This window comes from Salmo salar, chromosome ssa06 (genome assembly GCF_905237065.1).
Source record: "Salmo salar chromosome ssa06, Ssal_v3.1, whole genome shotgun sequence".
Classification (NCBI taxonomy): domain Eukaryota; kingdom Metazoa; phylum Chordata; class Actinopteri; order Salmoniformes; family Salmonidae; genus Salmo; species Salmo salar.
This window is the reverse complement of record NC_059447.1, coordinates 36,613,576-36,638,381: the sequence shown is the minus strand read 5'-3', so window position 1 is coordinate 36,638,381 and position 24,806 is coordinate 36,613,576. Positions and strand designations below refer to the sequence as shown.

General features: G+C 41.4%; 2 protein-coding genes and 1 long non-coding RNA gene across 10 annotated transcripts; 2 read left to right on the top strand and 1 right to left on the bottom strand.

Moving 5' to 3' along the window:
* The first annotated feature begins 8 nt into the window (after positions 1-8).
* On the top strand, positions 9-12,725 carry LOC106607191 (next to BRCA1 gene 1 protein). Of its 3 annotated transcripts, XM_014203890.2 has the most exons (20): positions 9-252; positions 3,250-3,312; positions 3,413-3,431; positions 3,525-3,547; positions 3,707-3,892; positions 5,046-5,123; positions 5,283-5,479; positions 5,808-5,933; positions 6,214-6,417; positions 6,633-6,792; positions 6,947-7,216; positions 7,359-7,566; positions 7,683-7,777; positions 7,811-7,970; positions 8,070-8,237; positions 8,363-8,780; positions 8,902-8,984; positions 9,377-9,452; positions 9,638-9,734; positions 9,953-12,725. In XM_014203890.2, the coding sequence occupies exons 1-20, from the start codon at positions 151-153 to the stop codon at positions 10,124-10,126; spliced, it is 2,907 nt and encodes a 968-aa protein (XP_014059365.2). In that variant the 5' UTR covers positions 9-150; the 3' UTR covers positions 10,127-12,725. The 3 variants fall into 3 exon arrangements, 2 of the variants coding, with proteins under 2 accessions (XP_014059365.2, XP_014059364.2); XR_001329165.2 differs by having other exon boundaries at positions 7,683-7,970; positions 9,377-9,475; XM_014203889.2 differs by having other exon boundaries at positions 7,683-7,970.
* Positions 12,400-21,012, top strand: LOC106607193 (transmembrane protein 106B). 6 transcript variants are annotated; one of them, XM_014203897.2, is made up of 7 exons: positions 12,400-12,535; positions 14,447-14,660; positions 15,390-15,543; positions 15,694-15,834; positions 15,946-15,989; positions 19,396-19,449; positions 19,917-21,012. In XM_014203897.2, exons 2-7 carry the CDS (start codon positions 14,452-14,454, stop codon positions 20,032-20,034), a joined length of 720 nt encoding a protein of 239 aa, XP_014059372.1. In that variant the 5' UTR covers positions 12,400-12,535; positions 14,447-14,451; the 3' UTR covers positions 20,035-21,012. The 6 variants fall into 6 exon arrangements, with proteins under 6 accessions (XP_014059372.1, XP_014059373.1, XP_014059369.1 ...); XM_014203898.2 differs by having other exon boundaries at positions 12,407-12,535; positions 14,450-14,660; XM_014203894.2 differs by lacking the exon at positions 12,400-12,535 and adding an exon at positions 12,730-13,259 and having other exon boundaries at positions 14,450-14,660.
* On the bottom strand, positions 21,003-24,276 carry LOC106607194 (uncharacterized). Its single transcript, XR_001329166.2, has 5 exons — positions 24,123-24,276; positions 23,531-23,618; positions 22,765-22,834; positions 21,314-21,381; positions 21,003-21,224 (listed from the first exon to the last, which is right to left on the bottom strand). It is a non-coding gene; the product is annotated as an uncharacterized lncRNA (long non-coding RNA).
* Positions 24,277-24,806: the final 530 nt, after the last annotated feature.

Below are 24,806 nucleotides of genomic sequence, written 5' to 3'. Positions count from 1 at the left end.
GTGTGTTTACATAGCTGATGATGTAAACAGAAAAGACGCCTCATCCGGATAAGTCACATACCATAAAGACAGACAATCTGTGTTTATCTCGGCAACAGTAATTCATTTTTGTTTTCCTTGATATGTTTTAATTCATAGAAACAAGGAGCAATGGACTTCTACATCAATTTGAAGGTGAATTTCAGGGGGAATGCGAAGAATTTTCTTCTGTCAGGTTCGGAGACGAAGAGTTGGGAGTCAATGGAGGCCATGGTAAGCAAGGATAACGACGCTGGTGTTTTCATAGCAGCATTCACCTTCACCTACCTTTACGGTAGGCTGTTACTGAAGCTATCAGCCATCGATCGCCGGCCGCTTATTTGCTAAATGTTGTAGACCTTGTATAAATGATTGATACCCTGTAGTTGAAAACATTGTTCTAGCTATGACAATCCAGTATTTAACAATTAGGGCCTAATGTTAGCTAGTAGTTACAGTAGCTACCGATCTAAACGACATGAAAATCAGTACTACAACAACATCCCAGTCGCAACAACATAATATCGATCAATGCTAAAATAAGAGGCGCTGCTATTAATAAAAGTGGATATATTACAATAGGCCCACATTTTGCCGAAGATACATTAGACATGAATTTGTTGCCTGCCCTGCAGAGGGCATCCACGTAGATGAGTATACATGCGTCGTAACCATGTCAATGGTAACAACAACAGTAAAGAAGACTAGTGACATTCTTGATATGAGCGCTTGAAGCCGTGGCTGTCAAAATGGACTACAAGCAGAACCTATCTACTCATGGACACTCTTACTGACAGTTGTGGCTGCTTTGTGTGATGTATTGTTGTCTCCTCCTTCTTGCCCATTGTGCTGTTGTCTGTGCCCAATAATGTTTGTACCCTGTTTTGTGCTGCTACCATGTTGTTGTCATGTTGTATTGCAACCATGCTATGTTGAGAGGTCGACCAATTATGATTTTTCAACGCCGATACCGATTATTGGAGGACCAAAAAAAGCCAATGCCGATTTTTATGTGTGTGTGTGTGTGTGTGTGTGTGTGTGTGTGTGTGTGTGTGTGTGTGTGTGTGTCTGTGTGTGTGTGTGTATATATATATGTGTCATTATTACATATATATTTGTAATAATGACAATTACAACAATACTGAATGAACACTTATTTTAACTTAATATAATACATCAATAAAATCAACTTAGTCTCAAATAAATGCTGCTACCACCGCACAGTCAGACTGCTCTATCAAATCATAGACTTAATTATAATATAATAACACACAGAAATACGAGCCTTAGGTCATTAATATGGTCAAATCCGGAAACTATCATTTCGAAAACAAAACGTTTATTCTTTCAGTGAACTACGGAACCGTTCCGTATTTTATCTAACAGGTGGCATCCCTAAGTCTAAATATTGCTGTTACATTGCACAACCTTCAATGTTATGTCATAATTATGTACAATTCTGGCAAATTCATTATGGTCTTTGTTAGAAAGAAATGGTCTTCACACAGTTCGCAACGAGCCAGGCGGCCCAACCTGCTGCATATACCCTGACTCTGCTTGCACAGAACGCAAGAGAAGTGACACAATTTCCCTAGTTAAAAGAAATTCATGTTAGCAGGCAATATTAACTAAATATGCAGGTTTAAAAATATATACTTGTGTATTGATTTTAAGAAAGGCATTGATGTTTATGGTTAGGTACACATTGGTGCAATGACAGTGCTTTTTTCGCGAATGCGAAGTAGGCTGTGATTCAATGATAAATTAACAGGCACCGCATTGATTTATATGCAACACAGGACAAGCTAGATACACATGGTTGATGATATTACTAGTTTAACTAGTGATTATGTTAAAATTGATTGTTTTTTATAAGATAAGTTTAATGCTAGCTAGCACCTTACCTTGGCTCCTTGCTGCACTCGCATAACAGGTAGTCAGCCTGTCAGGCAGTCTCCTCGTGGAGTGCAATGTAATCGGCGTCAAAAAATGCAGATTTACCGATTGTTATGAAAACTTGAAATCGGCCCTAATTAATCGGCCATTCCCGTTAATCGGTCGACTTCTAGTTGTTATGTGTTGCTGTCATGCTATGTTGTTGTCTTAGGTCTCTCTTTATGTAGTGTTGTCTCGTCGTGATATGTGTTTTGTCCTATATTTTAATTTAATTCATAAAAAAAATAAAATAATAATAATAATAATCCCAGCCTCCTCCCCCACAGGAGGCCTTTTTGATAGGCCATCATTGTAAATAACAATTTGTTCTTAATTAACTGACTTGCCTAGTTAAATAAAGGTAAAACAATTATAATTGCCCCATTATCATCTATTATTCAGTTGCATCATTTTGGGATGAATTCATATTTAACCCAGTGACACTTTATTGACAACAGTCAGGCTATTGAGATGGAGGGCTACACTGCGTGCTACCGTTAATGTTGCTAGTTCTCTGCGGTTCTCATTTCCTTTTCATAAATACAATAACAGAACATATTATTCGTCTATGATAGCTTGGTTCATGTTAGTACTATACTCTTTTTGACGTCAGTATGTGGAGGGTATTGATTCGAGGGCGAGTCTGGCTTATGACACTTGAGGCTTCCGTCTCTCACTCCAGGGTTTAACAGCCCTGCCATATGATGTCAAAATAAACATTTGAGCCAAGCCACCTCATCTGACAACATCCCCTTATGCCAAGATGTGTCACTTTCCAAAGCAAGCCAATCAAATATATTGCAATGGGCTGCATTCTCTCTCTTCCCACAGTAAAATGGGAAATCTTAATTTCAGTGAGTGCAAGACTGAATGGTGGATGCCAGTTGGTGTTTTTCCTATATGGAGAGCTTATGAGACTGTGTTTCCTCTGAATCTCCTGGCAGCAGCAAGCTCAGACTCCATTGTCACTCCGCTGTCCAGTCACTAATCACGGAGTTCATCCTCATTGAAATTGACATTGTGTCTCCATGTTGCCATGGCATTGCCTTCAAGGAGACCGATCAATTTTCCTTTCAGGCATCATATGCTACATCATAGCCCTGCTTGTTCATTCAATGAGCAAATATGGGATACTATGGCATAGCCTAAATATAACCGTGATAACATGATTGATTTTTGGCTCTTCTTGAAAAGATCACTTTTATGTCATTTGGAGGCGCCTGTCCTTTGTCTGAGAAACAGCTTGCTAAATCATGTAATACACTGGTTGGTTTATAGATTGTCTTTTGTCTACAGGTGAAACGGTCCTTTGGCCTGTGTAATCTACAAGTTACTTATTTTGATGAGGAGAATGAGGAGGTGAGTGAGAGCAAAGAGTTACGGCAATGTTAATTTGTTGGGAATGGTAATACAACGCTATTACAATGTTACTGCAATACATTTCCGTTTTGTGTTTCAGGTATCCATAAACTGCCAAAGTGAGTAGTAAAACACATTGTTTTTGTACCAAACATAATATTAATTAGTTGTTCAATGTAACATGTCCAATAATGATATTTTTCCTCTTCTAGTGGAGTATGAGGAGGCATTAAAGGTAGGTGGTAACTTAAATCTGACTCCTGTCCCTACTTAGGCCTTATGATGACAAAAGGTTCAAGTGAAGTGGAACTGTTACCTGCGGCAGGGTCCAAAATACGCCTTCAAGTAACAAAGCAATACATTAACCATCATTCCTCTATGTTGATTTCATCAGAGTGCATCCAGGCAAGGGAACCGGCTGCACATGAATGTGTATGAGACCAGGGGTCAGCCCACACGTGTGCCGGCCAAGGCCAGTGGAGGGGAGCCCAAGAGAGGGTTCCGTCCCCCACAGCACTGCCCAACCCTGGCTCAGGTGGTGAGCCGGAAGGTCCAGGCTGCTGTCCCCGAACAGAGCATGGTAAGGACAGAGCTATAGATATACACACTACTGTATACTTTCTACTTAATAGTGCTGAGCGATTAACCAACATTTTAGTTATGTTTCGGTTTTTAAACAACTAATTGACCAATGTTGGTTACGTTATAGGGACCGAGTGGTGCAGCGGTTTAAGGCACTGCCTCTCAGCGCTAGAGGCGTCACTACAGACCCGGGTTCGATCCCGGGCTGTATGACAACTGGCCGTGATCGTGAGTCCCATAGGGCGGCGCACAATTGGCCCAGCGCCGTCCGGGTTAGGGGAGGGTTTGGCCGGGGTAGGCTGTCATTGTAATATAAGAATTTGTTATTAACTGACTTGAATGGTTAAATAAAGGTGTAAAAAAAAAATATATGTATTTGAATTCCATTTCGTATTTTTTTTTCTGTGAGCTCAATGCGCACATCTCACAGTTTCTCTAGAGATAAATTAGATCCAGCCTGAACTGTGTGATGTAGTAGGGAGTTGTAGATTCCAACAGGCCAATATTCTACATAGGTTAGCGCATAAAATGCGGTAATTAACTACAATGACCAAGATCGATTGCGTGAGGTGATATAGAGAGCAACTGTTGCTTCGTGGGGTATCTACCAGAAAATACACCATCTAAGTGATTGGTAGTTGCTATTTAGCAGTCATAAAAGTATGCCTTATTTACTTTGAAGAACTACATTTTTAGATTTTGTCAGACTGCATAGGCAGCAGCTATATTGAGATGACATGAAATAATAAAGTAATCAAATAAAACAAATGTAATATACACAACAACTGAAATATTTTATTAATGTACGGTGAATAAATGATGGTTGATAAGCAGTAATGGGCAGTCACTACCATCATGGGATTTTTATTAATTGCTTTATTCTGTGTTACAGCATTCAACCCACATAATGTATAGTGTATTTAATGTTGTTTTTATAATCGAACCAAAACCAAACCGATCTGACCTCAAAGTACTAATCGCTCAGCACTATTACTTTTATATAGCTAATTCTTTCAAATTGAATGAGCTTTTGTGTCATTAGGTATTAATTTAATAAAAGTAAAGACCAAACTAAGTCATTGCGTGTCCTAAAATAAATATGGCTTATTTGTCTGATTTCTGACCGATGTGTTTCTACTTTGGTTTCCAAGGTGATCATGAAAGAACTAAAGGGAACCAAAGAGGAAGATAAGACGCCTCCAGCATGGTTTACATCTTACATGGAGAAGGTGAGGACATGATTTGGAAATTACTGTGGTTTTATCTTCAATGAATGTACTATTTAGAATCATACCACTTGACCTTGACATTATATGGTTGTATGTGTATATTTTATAGATGAAATTAAACTCACTAGCTAACCAGTAACCCAAACGCTTGTCATCCAGTTCAAAGACCAAGTAGTGAGGGAGGCAGTGGAGAAGATCTGTCGGGAGTTCTCGGGCCAGTGCTGCATCCACAAGCCCATTGGGGCTGAGGCCCAGATCCCTGAGGTGACCTCCTCCACCCTGCCTGGTGGTCCTAGTTCCACCCCTGCCTGCAGCAGCTGCCGGGGCCAGACCGCTGGGGGAGGATATCAGTGCAGGTGAGAAGGGGAAGAGGAGAAGAGAGGTGGCTCCGAGAGAGACTAGGGAGGACATTGACAAATGTGAATTAGTTAAAATGTGAGTTAAGGTAAATAAACACCAATGTAATCAGATATTTTCTTACATGTTTTTGTAAATAGCCTATTCCCACACACTTTCCATTTAGTGCCTCCAACATACATTGTGTTGCTCCAAAACAAACTAATTCCTTCGATCAGTTGTCGTTTCCATTTCTTCAGTATGCGACACCTAAGATCAGTTTAAAATAATCAGAGGGCCCTTTGTTTGGTGTGCCGCTCCCTGAATGTCTGCTTTTCTTTTTCCCAGTGTGTGTACGTCCTGCACACTGTGTGAGCCCTGCAGCTTCTCCCATGACCCCAGCCACAACCTGGTGAGAGCCAGAACACCCCTCTCCATCCCTGAGCACGGCTCACCAGCCCCAGACCACAGCAGGTAAGACCAGGGTTGGAAAATATTACATATTGTAACAGTTACATATTCACTTTTTGGAACCTCATTTAATGCTTATGGGGTGTCAATGTTAATTAATTCTTGTTTATGGGGATGCTATGGTTTGATATGAGAAATTACTCTCCATTTTGGGGGTTGTTTTGTGTTTGTAATTTTCAATCCTACAGTGATCATTGTCATCAGAAAGTTGTCAGAACTGTATCTGTCCTATGATGGCCAATCAGAAACACTTGCATTCTCCCCTTCCCTACCTCGTCCCCAGGTTCTACCGGCGAGGGGACCGGAGCTTCCGTAAGGCAGAGAAGCAGCGTCTGAAGGCTGAGAAGCGTCAGCTGAAGGCGGAGGTAAAGGAGATCAGGAAGCAGCTGAAGATGGAAAGGAGGGGCCTGCAGTGGAGTGCTGCTGGCGACGGGAGCTCCTCACCCGTCCTGCTCCAACCCAGGGCCACCCAGGCCAACAGCCCAGAGTACGTCTTAAAGGGACAGTTAACCAGAATTAGATGAAAGGCGATACACTGAATACCACGCCTTGCAAGCAGTATCTTAAGGTCAAATCAGTGAGAGGCACAGGGCTTGTCTCTGTAGTTAGACTGCTGTCAAAAGGAGGGAAAGGTCAGAGAGAGTTGTGCTTTGTAGAGATGTTCTGTGGTTTAATAGTGTATTTTGGCGCTTTGTTCCCCAGGCGTCCCAAGCGGCCCTGCCCTCTGGTGGTGCCAGCCATGACGGCCCTGTTCCTGGATGAGAACCTGCCTGATGGGACTCGTCTTCGTCCGGGCACCAAGTTCATCAAGTACTGGAAGATGAGAAACACTGGCAGCGTGAGCTGGAGCTCTGAGACCAAGGTACTATTATGGGATGAGGATGCACCTGGGATATGCACATTATCTGAGGTTACCATTGACAGCCACAGTACTCTTAGCAGAAAGGAGGACACGATGATGAGAGTTAGGCATAACATTGACAGTCTCTTTCTTTCTACTCTCATCTCCTTCTCAGCTGAAGTTCATGTGGGGGAATCTGGCGGTGGCGTCGGGCGACCGCTGGCGTGAGGTGGCTGTGCCTTTCTTGCAGCCAGGTCAGGTGGGCGTGGTAAGCGTGGCCCTATGCGCCCCAGCCCTGGAAGGCTCATACACCTCCCACTGGCGTCTGGCACACGGTGGGGAGCAGTTTGGCCCTCGCGTCTGGTGCAGCATTGTGGTGGACCCCCTGGCCCCTGCAGCCGTGATGGCAGATGGCGTGCTGGTGTCGCCCTGCGTCACCCCTCAGGCAAGTCCACCCACCCTCTTGACTTTGGTTCTCAGTGGCCTGCTATACAATGCTGTATTTCTCTGGAAAAGATGGTAGTAATCTCAGTTAAGTGTGTATTCTGTCTGGGTAACATATATTTCGATCTGCTGGTGCACTACAGGGGAAGAACCCCCTCTCCACAGATAAGGGTGGTAAGTCTTGTACTGCAGCCTCTAGGGACCAAGCACTCATGTCAGTGGACCAAGACGAACAAGAATACTACATTCCCTCTGTGGACCTGCTCACAGCCCAGGATTTACTCTCCTTTGAGCTGCTGGACATCAACATTGTTCAGGAAATAGAGAGCGTGCCCAATAACACCCCGGCAGGTAAGCCTTCCATTGCTATTCACATGCTAAATCTGCAGGGTGTTCCTAATCAGTTGACTGCACTTAGGGTCTCTCTGTCTCTTTTCTGAATTTCTCTCTCTCTCTCTTCCACACAGATATGACCCCGTGCATATCCCCACTGCCCCATGACGGTCCCCTGCAGGAGAAGCCCACCCTGGGGTTGATCCAGGAGGAAGCAGAGGCCCATCAGGCCCAGGGAGTCAAAAGCATCCAGCCGTCTCAGGGCCTGGGGCCAGGGGCGGAGGGGGGCCGGGTTCCAGCCCAGGAGGAGGGAGAGGAGGATATGAGTGGGACTCAGTTTGTGTGTGAGACAGTGATGCGCTCGCTCACACTGGAGGAGGCCCCAGACCACACACCCCTGTGTGGGAACTGCCCCGGCAAAGGTGAGTTTTTATTAATTGGTTCCATATTAAGCCTATGTTAATACCAGATTAAGGGCCATAACATAGTGTAACCAAAATTACTTTCCCTGATCTTCACAGTGGTCCGCCCAGCAGCCCAAGGTGGCTCCGCCTCCTCTTCTCTTAAAGAGAAAGGTGCTGAGAAGCGTTTGGAGGCGAGGTTGGAGAAAACCCGGGACATATCCCCTGTGGCCCCTCTCACAGGCCTAGCACCACCCCAGCTGGCTATACCAGAGCTGATGATGCCAGGTGATTGGCCCAACTTATCCTCCTGTTTTCAATTAGTTGGTTGGTTGATAAATACCACTTGAGCTCAAATCTGGGCCCTGTTGTCAGGTAAAAAAACAACAATTAAATAGTTTGACCATTTGCAGATGAGGTACTGGAGTCAGACATTGAGAGCATCTGCGTGGACGCCAGCGGGGACGAAGACAAGGGCGAAGATAAAGGAGAGTTGACAGAGGGGAACACAGTCGCCCGCAGCCGTTCCTCCTCTGCCTCATCCGAGGATTACATCATCATCCTCCCTGACTGCTTCGACACCAGCCGCCCGCTGGGAGAGTCCATGTACAGCTCCGCCCTCTCCCAGCCTGGCGACGTCCCCGACACGCCCACAGACCCTGACCGCCAGGGTCGTACCACTCCCGAGGGGGAGCACGATGAAGCAGAAGAGACGGTTTCAGGCTCCAGCAGCGCTAACGATATGCTGTGCACCTCCCAGACATTGGACGCCGTTCCCCTAACCCCTGTGGTGGTGGCACCCCCTCGGCTCAACTCAGCTCTTACACTCAGGTGAGAAACCATGGGCCAGCAGTGCTTGGAAATTGGTTTACAGTGCTATTACACATTTTGACAGTGCTAAATTGCTGAGATGTTCCAAAATGTAGATGTATATTGTTGGTGTTGTCTTCAGCCTAGACAGCAATGATCAGACCGAGGCAGCAGCAGAGTCCCTGGACAGGACTGAGGTCTACCAGCAGGGAGAGTCAGAGGATGGTAAGGAATACACACGGTCACATACTGAACAGTAGTTCTAGCAACTAAAGGAAACAAAGCGTTTTTGCTCGTCACATAAAGGTAGTTGGGCCTAACTGATGACAATACCCTAACAGTAATAATGTTTTCTGCTTGCTGCAGTGCCTTTTTGCTGTCTGATCATTCAGCGGTAATATCGAAGTACAATATGTATGCTTGGTTCTAACGAACACAAGTACTAAGCACTAGATCAATGGCTATGGAGTAGAGGTCTGCTTGGAGAGTCATTCTTGTCAAAGAGCACCTTCTATACACTCCCCTCTAGAGCTCTACAACTTATCCATATGAGCATACTGGTATATCCTTTTCCCAGAACATAACCAACCAGTCATCTCTGTGGTTGTGTCTGAAAGGTTCCAAGCAGCCAGACAGCCAACCAGACAGTCCATCTGCTTCTGGTGACTCAGAAGACAACTCCGAAGACCCTAGGTGGGACCCTGATGTGCAACTCAGTCAGTTCAGATGCTAATATTTTCCTAGATCTCTCTTGTTTAAAGAGATTGTTAAAGTGGAACGTCAATTTAATGATATTAGTGTTGGCTGACCAGAAACAAAATGGTGTCAGTAAGACTCACTCCCTGGCTCTCTCTGTCTGTCTGTCTTCTTCCTTCTAGGCACCCAGGCATCACTGGAGGCCTGGTGAAAGGAGCCCTGTCTGTCGCAGCATCAGCCTACAAGGCTCTGTTCACTGGGCAGCCTGGCCCAGTGCAGGTCAGTCCTCTGTTCACTTCCTACAGCACTGTTAATAACAGCATTCAAGGTCATCCTTTTTGCAACCTCAGAGGATTGCTATATCATATCAACATGGTGGTTGAGACATCGAACTGGAATGCCACCATTGTGAGGCTACTTTAACATGTCATTACTGACTATCAGAGTCGTTAGTATCTAGGAGGTGTATTTTAAACAGTATACTGTCCTTCCTGCAGCCCCCAGTGGATGGAGCCACCCAGGACACCATGATGGGGGTGCTGGTGGAGATGGGCTTTGGTGACCGGCCGCTCAACCAGCGGCTGCTGAAGAAACACAACTACAACCTGCTGGACGTGGTCAACGAACTGGTCCAGATGACCGACAATGACTGGTACTCCACCCGCTACTGAGGAGAGAGGGAGGAGGAGGAGCTGGGGTGGCGTCATGGGTTTATCCTCTGATGCCTTGACCTCTCGTCTCTTCTTCCTCTTTTTAGATTTGGACCAAGTTGACAGGAGGTATCCTGATTTATGACCTAGAGACATTCCCACGGACTTTGGGATATTTAGACTATCAAATAGCTACAGTATGTATGTAGATTCATTTAACATGGCTGTTTCTGGCTGTTGGCTTTTGCATAGGAAAGGGGGAGACTGAAGGGGGGTGGATGAGGTGGGCTACTCTTTCCAGGAGAACACCTTCATTGCTGTGGTATCAAATGGCAAACATATCACAAGTTGCTATCACCAAGCCATTCCTGTTAAACAGTATACTCACCCTTGAAGTCATAGATTGGAATACAGGCTGAATAGGCAGCCATAGACCAGGTATATTCAACAAGAGTTACAGAAAAGGTGTAAGTTTAGCTGAAGGTGTGTTGGGTGTAATATTTATCACAGAGAGCCAGAACCATATGAGGCAATAGTCAACATTGTATGACGTTAATCAACTTCATAGAGTGTTTGAATAGTGGACATGTCAGGTCCTCGTTCCAAGTGTGAATGACTGTCAGTGTTGGAGAACACTATGCTTCATTCAGATCACAGCAATTAAACACACACACACACACACACAAACACTCACCCCCACATGCTTAAACCTTTCTCAGCTTAACTGTTCAAAGTATCAGCGTACTGTAGACATAATGCGTGTCTTATTGATTGAAGATAATCATTCCCCTACTTTCTGTGATGTTGTGCCATGGCTGGCAACATGCTATGGATATTTGTGCGTAATGGTGTACACATGAAGTATTTTTGAAATGAGGACCATTACATTGATGCACTCCATTTAATTCCATTTTGAAAGGGTATATGAATCACCATTCTTAACTAGGAGTATATTTGGGTTGAAAAAGAAAAATCATGTAAATATAATATACAAATTATTTTTTTTGTTGCACATGGAAGACATAAATATTGATGCAAACCCAAAAGACTAGCTGCTCAAGAAGTGAAGGATGTTATACATTTTAAGATCCTGTTGAAGGGATTTTATCAAGAAATGAAATAACATACTTTACAACATGTCTTCAATCGGCTCTATATTGTCCACAGAGGGAGGGGGGTTCTTTTCAGAGCCATACCTGGTGATCATGATGTATCAAAAGCATTTTCTCGTTCCAGTTGGTATCATTCTTAAAAAAAAAATGTACGTCAAGTTCTTTCAAAACTTAAGCTGAAATCAAGCAGTATGTAACAACAAGTTTGAAATGCTTTTATTCTTTTCCAATATGGAAATGCTAACGTGTTTCAGGTGATCCTAAGAGGTAATCTTTGTTGTTAAAAGATTTTTTGTTTTAGAGTTGATTGCTTGAGGGCTGTTTTGGAAATGTAAAGGAAGATTTGCCTATGTTCTTCTGGTTGAAGCTTGCTCACGTCATTGTGCTTGAATTTCCACTGTTCTAATATGTTTATATTTGAAGAAAATATACTGGAAAGGTTTGCTTAAGTCTTGTACACTAAGGTGAAATTGACAGGGTTGTGAGCATTGTGAAAAAGAATTAACACTTACAGTGGTCAGTAAAAAATGTAGCAAATGGATATTGGTAAAAATCATTAATACAAAAGCCCATTGAATCGACCCTATTTTGGTATAATGTAGTCTTAATGGTTCTTGGGATTAGGGTCTTACCAAAAGATAAGTGTCTGCTAAATGACTAGAATGTACAGTCCTACCAGGTGATGGTATCTGATTTATTGCCACTTATGAGTCAACTTTTAGGGTGTCAAGGAGAAACTGAATTCAAGGAATATAAGGATTGTGGTCTTTTGAATTAAAATTAAAGCTTTTCCCACAGTGGAAAACTATACGTCAGCAATTATGGCAGGTTAATGGAGGTCAGAAACAGTGCGATTCATACATTTCTACATACATGTACTTGAAACATTCATACCTTCCATATATGGGCAGGATCATTTCATAGAGGGTGAAGAACGAGAACTCCAAAAAGTGTTTTGGGAGGGATAATGTGCAGATTGTCTAAACTCTTTCTGTGTTGCACTTAAGACTTACCTGGAACCCTGACGTTGAATTGCATTGAATTCTAGGTCGGCAGAATTTAGCATTTGAATCAGGAAAAGTGTATACTCACGACCTCTACAAGCCAGAATGTTGAATAAAATTATATTTTAATGTACTTTACCGCCATGCACACATGATAAAAATACATGCATTAGTTACTTGCCGAGCTCGTGCACGTGTTTACATGTTTTGCTCATGCTTCAGGTGATAGAAATCTGAATGTAATTATACTTTCCTGTGGATATTGTCTCACATTCCTTCCACCAAAAGGACCAACCACAAAGACAACCGGTAAAGTACGTAAAAATATAATTTTATTCAACATTCTGGCTTATAGAGCTCGTGAAAGCAAACTTGCCTGATTCAAACGCTCGTTTCTGCCGACCTAGAATTCAATGTAATTCAATGTTGGGTTTCCAGGCAATTAAAAGACAGGCTACCTGTGATGTACAAATATCTTGTCTCTAATAAAAGACATTACACTTAGATGTCACTTTTTTTTAATAAGGCTAAATAAAAATATTTAAAATGCTCACATACTCACAATAACCAGGAATCAATGTATTTATTTGACTTCGTTTAAAAACATTGAGTAGGCATACCTATTAAAGATGCACTATGTAGAAATTGTTCCGCCATTTTCTGGTTGCTAACATTTGCCTATTTTCTGTTTGACTAATCGAGCAAGTGCAGTGTAAATAATAATTGTACCCTCTAAACCACTGAAATATTTTCCATAACTAAAAATATTGTATTTTCAGCTGTTTGAAGCTGGTGTACAAAACTGAAAGTAAAAGACTCGAAAATAAAACGTAATCACGGGAAGCATAAAATAGAACACATCTACCGCTTCTTAGACTTCCTTTCAATGAAAATTACAGATCTAGAACTCATCTTTCTTTGTGAGTTTGGTCGGGTTCCCCAAAAAGTTACATATAGCCGCTTTAATTATTTCCTGTAGGTCGCAGCAAAATTACGCTGCGTCACCCTCATCTGGATAGGAAATTACGACACTGCTGAGTGAGTATGTGACCAACATAAGAATATTAGACAAATTTCATGACTTCTGTGAGGCATATGGTGTGGAGTTAGATTACAGATAATCTTGATGACGGCGCCGTCTTTATAAATCGTAACACCCCATAAACAAGGCAAGTAAACACAGTGCAACAATTGTTTTCTTCAGGGGTGGCAGAGAAACGAAACTCATCACAAGACTTGTATACTGAGTGTTATAAATGCGTGGTCAAATTTCTGTTTAGATTAAAACTAACGTTCGCCATCGGTTATTTGTTAAATTGTAGTCTTAATTCACATAAGATGTTTGATGTATGGACAAAGCCGACTTCGATCTAATTGGTTCATACTTATGGTGTCTGCGAAGTTAATGAAACATCGTCTAATTGTACGCATTTAAGATAATCACCATTGTGAAATCCACCAAGACAGCAAAGCACATACATACTTAAAATATAATCCTTTGTCGTTACAAATATCAAATAGTAAAGTATCATTATATTGATGTGAAGCAACTAACATTACAGGTAACTTCCAAAAGAAAGGAAACACTTGCTAAAAGAGGGATACAAAGTATATTGAAAGCAGATGCTTCCACACAGGTGTGGTTCCTGAGTTAATTGAGCAACTAACATCCCATCATGCTTAGGGTCATATAAAAAATCCCCAGTTGCCTATTATTGTGGCTAGAAGAAGAGAGCTCAGTGACTTTGAAAGAGGGGTCTCAAAGGAGTGCACGCTAAACTATACTGGTCCCCACAAGAATTGTAAACAAACAAAAATTCGCCCAACTGGGGACTATTTGCAGGTCACCACAAATTAAAAAGGTTATTTCTAGGGGGGGTTGAAGTTAGGTAAAATAGGATTTTGAATGGGAGTCAAATGTTTCCCCACAGGTGTGTGTGTCTCAGTAACCAAATCTCAACACAATTGAACACTTATGGGAGATTCTGGAGCAGCGCCTAATACAGCGTTTTCCACCACCATCAACAGAACACCACATTTTTAAATTTCTTGTGGAAGAATGGTGTCGCATCCCTCCAATAGAGTTCCAGACACTTGTAGAATGTATGCCAAGGTGCATTGAAGCTGTTCTGGTGGTTCGTAGTGGCCCAAAGCCCTGTCAAGACACCTGATGTTGGTGTTTCTGTTATTTTGGCAGTTACCTGTATATATGACTGTCTCTTTAGCAGGCATGGGAGCTGGTTCCAGTCAACCCAGTGAGAATGAAGAGCAGGCCATTGTACCCCAGCAGGACAGGAGGAAGACCTCTAACAGGAGACACTCTGAGGAAACACTGGACTGCCCAACCTGCCAGGGCACGGGCCGCATCCCACGAGGTCAGGAGAGCAAATTAGTGGCAGTGATCCCCTGCTCCGATCACAGGCTGAAACCACGACACACGTAAGACCATGTTGAGATTTACAGCAATAATTGTTTTATTTCCCACATGCAGCATTTAGAAGGTCCTTTAAGTCTATGGTGTGTAGATATGTTCATTGTGTGTGCAAAGTATTATTGTGTTCTGTGAGTGGGCATCTGTATCTAGGCGTGTTTTGAGTATACTGCATGAAAACACTTGGTATGTTATAATGGCCAATGCAATGCAGCCATTTTTTCCCCAAATCATTTCTGGGTAACAATGAATTAACTTACTGTAATAATTTCCATTAACAAGCTTTTTAGCTAAACTTTATCTAGCAATGTGGTCATATGCCACGTTCACATGCTAGTTGGAACTCCCGACTTGCTGATTCCTTGAACGCAGCACGTGTATAACAACCAGTTAGCAAGTTGTACATTTATTTTAGAGTTTTCTAGTTCCGACTAGAAGTTGAATGCAGCATGACTGGAGAGATGAAAACTAGCTGTTATTTGCAGAGGTTTGGAGCTTTTTGTTATTGGTCTACTAACCGCATGGTGATGTCACCATGGAAATCTAAAACTCCTGCCCATGCAAACCTGCTGATTAGAAGATCCTGTGTAGATTGCATTTTCAACCAGCAAAAAAAAAGCACACTTAGAGTTAATTTCATCAGCTGTTGTACAATATGATATTAAAGAAAAAAAAACCATTGACTGCACTGGGCCTTCAATCAATACTCAACTTGTACATATCATGTCCCCTTACAGGAAGTTGTATGTCACTGTGTCGGTGACGCTGTGCCTGCTGGTCAGCTCGCTGGTCCTCTTCTTCTTGTTTCCTCGCAGTGTCATCCTCTCACCTGTGGCTGTCGAGTCTGTCTATGTTTACTTCACCCCGACCACTGTCCAAATGAACATCACGGTGAGACCTCATTGGCCTTATTCATTCATATACCACACAGTCGGTTTCTATCTGGGCTATGCCATAAAATTATTGGCCTCTTCCTCTGCATCACTGGAGTGTATTTTTGGAGGTGAATGTAATAATCGCCTTGTCTCTCTCCCATCACAGAACATCCTGAATATTACCAATGACAACTTTTTTACAGTTCAGGCCTACAACTTGACAGTGCAGGCTCTTTTTGATAAAACGGTTGTGGGCAAGGCTGATATGAAAAATGTCACCACCGTCAAACCACTGACGGACAAAACGGTGAGCACCTCCCCTCATTACCAACTGTTATACTGCAGAGATGTTAGCTTCTGTAAGCCTCTAAATATTGTTACTTGACTCACTAACGCTCTTCCTTATTTCCCCTGACAGTTTGCCTTTGAGATTCCTGTCACGCTAGTGGAGGAGGGTCTGAAGTAAGTGCAAGTATAACCTTGGTTAAATGATGTCTGGTGCTGACTCTTCCATTGCGTCAGTAGTGAGACATAAAGTTGCTTTTGTGGCTGTTTGGTTATACAAAGTGCCAGGGTAACGCACTTCCTTTTAATTCAGTTGTGAAGTTAAGCTTATTTTGATTGTGGCATGTTGTCATGTGAAAGTAATGTAACTCATTCGCTGTAAATGTGAATTTATTTTGTGTGCTCTACAGACAGTTATTTTCTTCCTTTTTCTTGGCTAGTTTTGAATAATGTATAAAGACAAACCAAAACTGTAAATGTTATTTTTTTTTTGTATTTAGAGCAAGTTTGAGGCATGACTATCAAATGTTTGAACAGATATTAAGTATTTGTCTTACAAAAGTACATAACCTGCTTACCTGGGAGCACTGGCATCTGCAATCCATCTCCAATTTTTTTCCATGTGTTGCAGGCTAATTGTCACTAGCTGTAGCAATTCCTATTCACAAAATGAAAGGGCCTCTGGACTGAAAGAAGTCAAAAGCATTCCCACTGGGCACACCATGTAATTTCAACGTGGATACTTGGTTACAATTTGGTTAACATGTTGATCAATGAGATTACAACCTATATTCACCCACTCAAAAAGACAGCGAAAAGTTAGATGAATTTCCAATGTGTTATCACTATGCTTTCAACCATCTAAAAGCACAACCAAATTCCAATGGAAAAACAATTAGATTTTTGGTTGTCGTCATCACCCCAAATGTCTATCACTGTGCTTTCAACCATTTTAAAAGTCCAGCAAAGTTGAAATGGGATGGCAATGTCATATTTTGTTTATTGATAAGAGTGTTTTCACTGCACTTCTTTTAAAAGCAGAACCAAATGGCCTAGATTGCAGTTGAGATTACATTAAAAGTATATGGTGCAACTGATCAATGCCATTTGATATTCTGCACAGATTACAGAAATTGTGAAGATCTCCACAGACCTGTGAGGACAGGACCTATGCGTGCTTTTTGAACATGCAGACTTTTATATGGTTACATAAGAAATATATAGTTAGTGTCCTCAATGTGGCCTTGGATATGTTACTCATTTTAGGGTTGAATGTTACATTCTCTTGTAAGATAGCTTTAACTTTAAGCAATTTACTGTATTACAGAAGTAATATTGTTTGGTTGACAATGCAACCAAATATCAACATTTTAAAGGAGAGGTATGGGTAACTGCCAAAATAAAGGAAATACCAACCTAAAGTGTCTTAATAGGCTGTTGGGCCAGAACAGCTTCAGTGCACCTTGGCATAGATTCTACAAGTGTCTGAAACTCTGGGAATGCGACACCATTCATCCATGAGAAATTCCATAATTTGGTGTGTTGTTGGAAAACGCAGTCTCGGGTGCACTCCAGAATCTCCCATAAGTGTTTTAATTGGGTTGAGATCTGCTTACTGATACGGCCATGGCATATAGTTCACCTCATTTTCATGCTCATCAAACCATACAGTGACCACTCGTGCCCTGTGGATGGGGGACTTGTTATCCTATTGGGCGTTGCCAAAATAGTGGCCTGTCAAGCATTTTTATACATGACCATTAGCATTGCTTAATTCACTCCGGATCAGGAAGCACCTGCTTTCAATATTCTTTTTATCCCTCGTTTAGGCAAGTGTTTCCATTATTTTGGCAGTTACCTGGATCTACTGCTTGGCTAGTTCCATCTGAGCCACTGGCTTAGTCCCATAGAGTACCACAGAATGAGTCATAATACCCATAAAACTTAGTAGTCAAGCAAGGAAATGGTTCCAATCGTTTTCCCACCATTCATTTTTCCCATAGGGGATTTTAGAAACACTTAAAATAAGGGCTGTGTTTCGTATAGGCTTACCCTGGCATGATCTTTTTGATAACCGTGTAGTCTCTAGGACTAGGTGACATATCAATATATTCGCCTGTATTTACCCCTAAAAAATGAAACGCTAAGCCACGTTAGCAGCTAATATCATACAGAACTACAAATGCCATGATGATCTGGATGAGACTGCCAAATCGAGGCAAAAGTAAGAATCTTTGTATTAACTATCTAAATGTAGTAATTAATATATTGGCAACATTTTTTTAAACCTGAATTCTTTGAACTTTCTTGTGCATGTTTTTTAAATTGACACTACTTGTCAGCAAAGGTGTCAGCAAGAGATGACACGCTGAAGCTTGCAGGGATTTGTAGTTTTGCATGATGTCTACTTTGATGCTAATTAGCGTTTTCGAATCTGAGTAAATGGAGGCGACTATATTGATAAAGGTCACCTTGTCCGAGAGATTTACATGGTTACAAAATGTCACGCCAGGGTAAGCCTATACGAGATGTTTGAAGAAGGTTTTAATCATCTGCTTGGATAGTTCCATCTGTGCCACTGTCTTAGTCTGGTTTTAATTCCAGTTTGTCTACAAATGAACAATGTTATATGTTGTATTCATGAAGCCATCTCAACCAAAAATTAAAGAATACGATTAAATTAAACTTTCAATGCACTTTAAATAAAGTTAGATTTTTATTTAGTCCTATTCTTTAACATTTTGGTTAAGATGGAGCTGTAAACCCAACACGCATTATACATTTGGAATTAAAACCAGACTAAGTCATTGGCACAGATGGAACTATCAAGCAGAAGGTGCATCTCCACATTAATTTGAAGTCAACCAGAGCTGGAAACACTAGGCCTATTGTATTGTCTATTTTTAGGTTAATTCTGGGTTGAATTTAAACAACTGTTGATGACTTTGCAAATGCTATATAGGCCTAAATAGCATCATTGATGATAAGTGCTAAAGTATGATCACATTTTAATTTACTCTGTTAAACCTACCCTTTGGAATGACATTGATAGCAGCAGTGAATTATTTAGTTTTAAAGTGGAGATCTCTCAATAATAATAATAATTGTCACGATAGCACATTGGTAATAGTCAATGATAAATCTCATAGCTAAGCTGGGCTGGGCTGGGCTTGGTTAAAACCCTGGATGGGAGACTCAAGGGTAGCTGGAGATGGATGAATTCTTCAGTAGGAGGTGCTGCCCAGCCTATTGTTTTTTTTTTTCCCCCTGGTAGTGGATATAACATTGCAGTTCTGACGTTGTTTTAAAGGTACGAATTCAACATTTTATACATTGTCTCAAATGTGGTTACCATGATGACATGCATAATCCTTTGGTTGAAATGTCACACTCAAAACAACAGTTGATAACTTTTTTCAAATCAATGTATTTTCCATAGATTTCACGTCACAATACGTTGTCAAATTACGTTGAAACGATGCTAATTCAACTAGTTTGTGCCCAGTGGGTTGTTTTTGAAATCTTATCTTTCATAAGGAAATCCTGAAGGTATTCATTATTTTCTCCGATTTATTCTTCCCAGCAATTACTGCAAGAAATCTACGATCAAGATCCACACGTTATTTGTCCATCTTCAGTGAGTATGTGCCCAGTCAGTCAGTATGGGTAAAACACCCACCCAAATGTAGCTTTGCTCCCACAGATTAGCCATTTAGATTATAATGCATATATATTCAACAATGAACAAGAATCATGTTGAATCTGTGTTCAGTGGAAAAAAATGTAATACCATAATAGTTAATGACTAAATGTTTTGATGATAAACCGACACACAACTTCACCAACGTAGTAAACCAATGGGGTCAGAGACTAACCTATTTATTTCTTATCAGTGGTTAAAATCTGAGGAAGGGATATAAAGGGCTTATTAACATGGCCCAGTTTTTACAGTTGATGGCTCAAGGTAGAGTTTATTTCATGGTTACGGTTAGGAAACCTTAATAGCTGGCTGACCTAAGTCTGGTACAATTACATCAATTATCATTACATTTGATAAATAATAGATGAAATATTTTATAATCTGTAACCATCCTCCTCCCTCAGGATGTCAATGACTGTCTACTACCTGGCCCACTTTGAGCAGCTTTCTCTGGACACGTTTGAATACATCGACTGTGGGTCTAACACCACAACACCCCACATCATCAACCCTACACCCTGAGAACAAGGGCTCCATTATGGGCGGGATGACATGGGTGAGGGGAAGACTGAGGAGCAGGCCATGAGGTGAACTGTGGAGAACAACTGTGTGGTCAAAAGCCATAGTTAATGCAAATGTTCCCTCAAGTTATGGGGAAGAAGGAAATAACACAACTGTGGAGCTTGAAATTAAAGCTCTGAAATGTTCTGTTTGTCTTTTTTATGCACCTCTGTAGCACTTGTTTTATAAGTAGGGTCATCGCTGTGGTTGGAGGCTCTGCGCTGTGAAATTAACTTTTTTGCCACTACATCCTACTGAAACCTACTCTGTTTTGTCTTCAAAGAAACTGAAAGACTTGAGTGGACTATAAATTTGCACACATTTTTGAAAGAGTAATTTAATTTAAATTTTGCATAATTTCCTATAAAAACAGATTGTCGGTGCACTTCTACAAACAAGTACATTACTTTTGTATGTGTGTTAATTGGTTAAAGTAGGTAAAACCATTTAAGTATTCTTAAAGTTATGCATACAACTATGTAGTATTGATCACATGACTGTGGTAGAGACTATTTAGAACTTTTCTATGGAATCACAGTTCTGTCTTTGATTTGTACTCTAATGGGATTGACTACTGCCCACACATTTCTATGTTAAACCATAATCTTGAATTGTATGCTAATTCTAACAGCTATAACAAGATCTGGATATTAATTCACCTATGGTTTTTGTGTCACTGAAATTAGATTATTAGTGAGGGGAAAAATGGTTGTTTGGAATCCACATGGACTAGTAGTGTCACCATGGGTATTTTTGGAAGGGGGAAGCTAACTAATTTACTCCCTTGTGTTCTTGCGCTACAGCATAATCATGGCAATGTTTCTTATGCCCTGTTCAAATACTCTTAATCTTTACTTCCTCTATTCCTTGAGTTAAGGGTTTTAGTGCATTGTTTTCACCTTTGTCAGATCAGTGAAATAAATTACTCATTTTAAAGTAGTCAATACTGTATTTTCTCAGGCTTTCTGATTTCACAGTCCTTGTTTGGTCACATGATTAAAGGGTGTTATACTTTGAAATGGCCACTGAGTGGTGCCGAAGTTGCATAGAAAAAGTTGCCTTGATGACAGTTGGGTCCAGTCCATATTAGTCGTCTTCTTCGCAAATGACTGGATATGGGCTCTTCACCACTGCTGGGAGTACTGTATGGACTGTAATGTCGAGAAATAAAAACACTATAATCTTATGTACTGTATATCAATAATACATAGCATTATCACGGTGTATCCCATGCACTCACCGAGTATCTGTTGTCAATCTTAGCACTGTACTGGAGCTTGTTTTTGCAGTGTGAACATTCATTCACGGCTGGAAGACAAGAAGGAGAAGATAATGGCATGTTAGTGGATACTACGGTCAAGAGAGGAAGTCATCAAAAGTGGTCAAAGTACTCCAAGACTTTGTACAGATATGTTGTAATCAGCGTTGTTCTGTTACTAAGAACATGTTATCCTTCCTGTCAACTGGTCCAGTTGTCTGAGACTAGTTACACAGTTGATAATTCACCTGAAAAATAGCACAATGCAGGTGGCCATGCCAATGAACTGTACATGACCCATGTCAACGAGCTGGCAACTACTTCTAGTCCTTTTTCTCACACGATAGGCACTCACTGGGGGTTGCATCCAGTAAGAATGAAACGGGGAAAAGTATTTTTGAAACAGAATATCATTACCACTACCTGAACTCGTAACCAAGAGCTTTCTCCTGTTTGTTTCTACTGAACACAACCCAATACTTGGCTGCCTGCCACAAACCTCAGGTTTCCAATCCCCATAACTCCTCATCTGTGATATTAGAGCCACTACACAGTAGGAGTGCAGAGCATGGCCCCATATATTATTTAACAGACCCCATTCTAATGAGAGGACGGTAGAGCGTGACACCCTCTGCTACTGTGGAGACTTGGTTTGGCCAGGCTAGAGCCATTAAAATTACCAAACTGTATAGACACTTGGTTCTATTTTAGTCCCGGGTACCCAGGTGACCGCACATTTTTGTTCAATACCAGCACTACCACACCTGCTTCAATTATTGATGTTTAGATCATAAACATCTGTTATGCTTGTGCTGCGGTCCTGTGTTTTCCCCAGGACTGGAGTTGGGAAAGTTGACTATTCTAGACCACTCCGATCTGAGCATTCATCCTAAATGGGAGGTTTTCTGTTTGTGGTGAGGTTGTGTCCATGTCAGCTCTGGGGGGTAGGCTGTTGTTGACTCAGTTAATGGGAATCATTGATGTGCCTGCAAGCGAGAAGCTACCAGATTACAGAGATATTCATGAGCCAATAGAAGGCTTTGGAGAGTAAATTGTAATTCCATTGTTCTCAAAGTGTTGGAGTCAATTGGGGATGAATGGCTCTGGTATTGTGGGCTACTTGCTGGACAACACGGCAAAGTCATGTTGGAACATGAGCCCACAGATATAACTCCTTAAACAGAATCCTAAGGGCATGGAATTGTTTGCTTATGAGATTTGATTACCTTATTTGCCTGAATTACAGTCAGAAGATGGTTGTGGTTGCAGGGTCAGAGATTTACAAATAAGTATGCAAAAGTCCCTTTTCTGAAAGGCCTAGTCATGAGACATAACATGAGCATGTCTGGCTTATAATGAATATGGTTTTGTTAGTAGTTTGTCACCCTTTTAGGTACAACAAAAATGGTGCAAATTAAACATTTAGATATTACCTGGCTGCTGAGCTGGTACGTTAGACTCTGCCAGTGGCTTTGAGCTTGGCTCGGAAGGGTCCTTTGTCATCTGCACAAACAAAAGAGGTACTTGTAAATGCTGTTACTTGAGGCACCCTGACATGCAGCAGAAACACCAAATGCACCTGAGATATTTTGCGTATAACTAGGGGTGTTGTACATTACTTCACAGTTTTGTAAATAGTTGCACACCTCAGACAGGGAGGGGTTCACCCCAAGTGACGGGTCAGTTTTACACCATCCATTTAGACAGGTGTTAATGGCCTCCAATTCTGAATACCTGTCAATGTTGAACATCCAAAATGTGGTGGAGTTGAGCTCCCTATACAATGATCCCTGTTCTCAATACCAAATTACCACCAGGAACTTGGAAACTTATTTGTTAGTGATAATGGACTGTGTTGCAGCAATTAACTTTGAATAAGAATACAGTAGCACCTTGCTCTGCTGTTTCCAGAGGTGCTTGAATATATAAGTGTAAGCCAATTACATTTAATGCCACCTTATGGTGGGAGTGAGGGATTCTGATGTTTTCCTGAATTTCAAGGCTATTCATTGGCTCTCGGTCAGTGCTGGCACACATGAAACATTCAGCCGAGGCGTAAGGTATGACCAGAGGGACACAACCTTCAAAATAAATAATAGGAAATGAGGTTGACCCCTCACATGGGTGTCGCATGTCCAACTTTGGTTTCCACCTCCGGTGTTAATCAATTATGGAACAAGCCTACTGACGGTAGCCTACCTGCTGCTTGGCCCTGGACATCCTGCGGTCCACCATGGTCTGCCGGCGCCGGGCTTCCCAATGCATAGCAGACATCCTACACCAGCATCTGTGGGAGAGTGGAGCTAACGATCATTAAACCACACTGCCAGTGCTGTAACCTGATAGACAGTCAAGCCCCTGTATCACTGTTTCACCAATTCTGATTAATGACAGCCCAACACAATGTCTTGTCTTTGTCTTCATATAAACAGGGGCCACTGATGTTATTCCCTCTATATCGCCACACTGCAGCATTAGGAGTTTCAATGAATGTGTATTAAAAAAAAGGCAATAGCTGTCCCTGGATAGTATAAATATAACCACACTAACAGCCAATAATTAAAGAAAATTATGTAAGACATTAAAATGAACCTCGATGTACTGGATCTGCTATGTTGATTATTAATCTAGGTTAACCGATTGAAATAAGATATACAATGATGAATGTAGCAAAATAAAATGATTTGCAAGTACAGCTACTTTAAAATATTATATTGATAAGGAAAAACACATCTACCCTGTTAAATTCAGCATGCAAAAATGACAAGGAATTATTGGATCTTTTACTTACAACAATCCCTGGAGAAAAAAAGCTGTTTTGCCCTCAGAGGCAAAGTGGACTTCAGCAGCCTTAAGCAGGTAGCTAATGATGACGTTGACTACCTCAATTTTCCAGCTTCAAGTATTTCCCACTTGCCTCGCAAGTTACCTAGCAACTGAACGTTCCCTTGAGTTAGTGGCGTCATAGATAAAGGTAAATAATTACTCACCCACCCCAGTAGTTCACCCTCTGGAGATACAATTCTCACCTGAGGAGTCTGGAAATCTCCAACCCATTAGATCATGTAATATGTGCAATGCACGTTTGGTAACTTACCAAATGCATTGTCGTTCTGCAATAGTTTTGCACCTGTGAATCTTTCAGGTGTAAGCTTCACAATATATAGATGTATTTCCCATATTAGTCGGTAGATGGCGCTACTGTCATGTTTAGTAAAACAGACCCCCTTTTTTTAACTACGCAAGTCAGTTAAGAACACATTCTTATTTACGATGACGGCCTAGGAACAGTGGGTTAACTGCCTTGTTCAGGGGCAGAACGACAGATTTTTACCTTGTCAGCTCAGGGTTTCGGCCCAACGCTCGAACCCCTAGGCTACCAGCTCCTTTGTACTGATACAGTCTGGAGGCCTTTTTTCTTGCATTCAAATTCCAATTGATCAAAGCTTTTATGTTTTTTTTTAAATCTAAAAAA

Bases quoted from the DNA above. Each gene is read 5' to 3' on its own strand.
- LOC106607191 (XM_014203889.2), top strand. From the start codon at position 151: ATGGACTTCTACATCAATTTGAAGGTGAATTTCAGGGGGAATGCGAAG. The intron at 5,124-5,282 runs GTGAGGACATGA...CTTGTCATCCAG, and splicing joins TTACATCTTACATGGAGAAG to TTCAAAGACCAAGTAGTGAG. The intron at 8,238-8,362 runs GTGATTGGCCCA...GACCATTTGCAG, and splicing joins ACCAGAGCTGATGATGCCAG to ATGAGGTACTGGAGTCAGAC.
- LOC106607193 (XM_014203897.2), top strand. From the start codon at position 14,452: ATGGGAGCTGGTTCCAGTCAACCCAGTGAGAATGAAGAGCAGGCCATT. The intron at 14,661-15,389 runs GTAAGACCATGT...GTCCCCTTACAG, and splicing joins AGGCTGAAACCACGACACAC to GAAGTTGTATGTCACTGTGT. The intron at 15,544-15,693 runs GTGAGACCTCAT...CTCCCATCACAG, and splicing joins CTGTCCAAATGAACATCACG to AACATCCTGAATATTACCAA.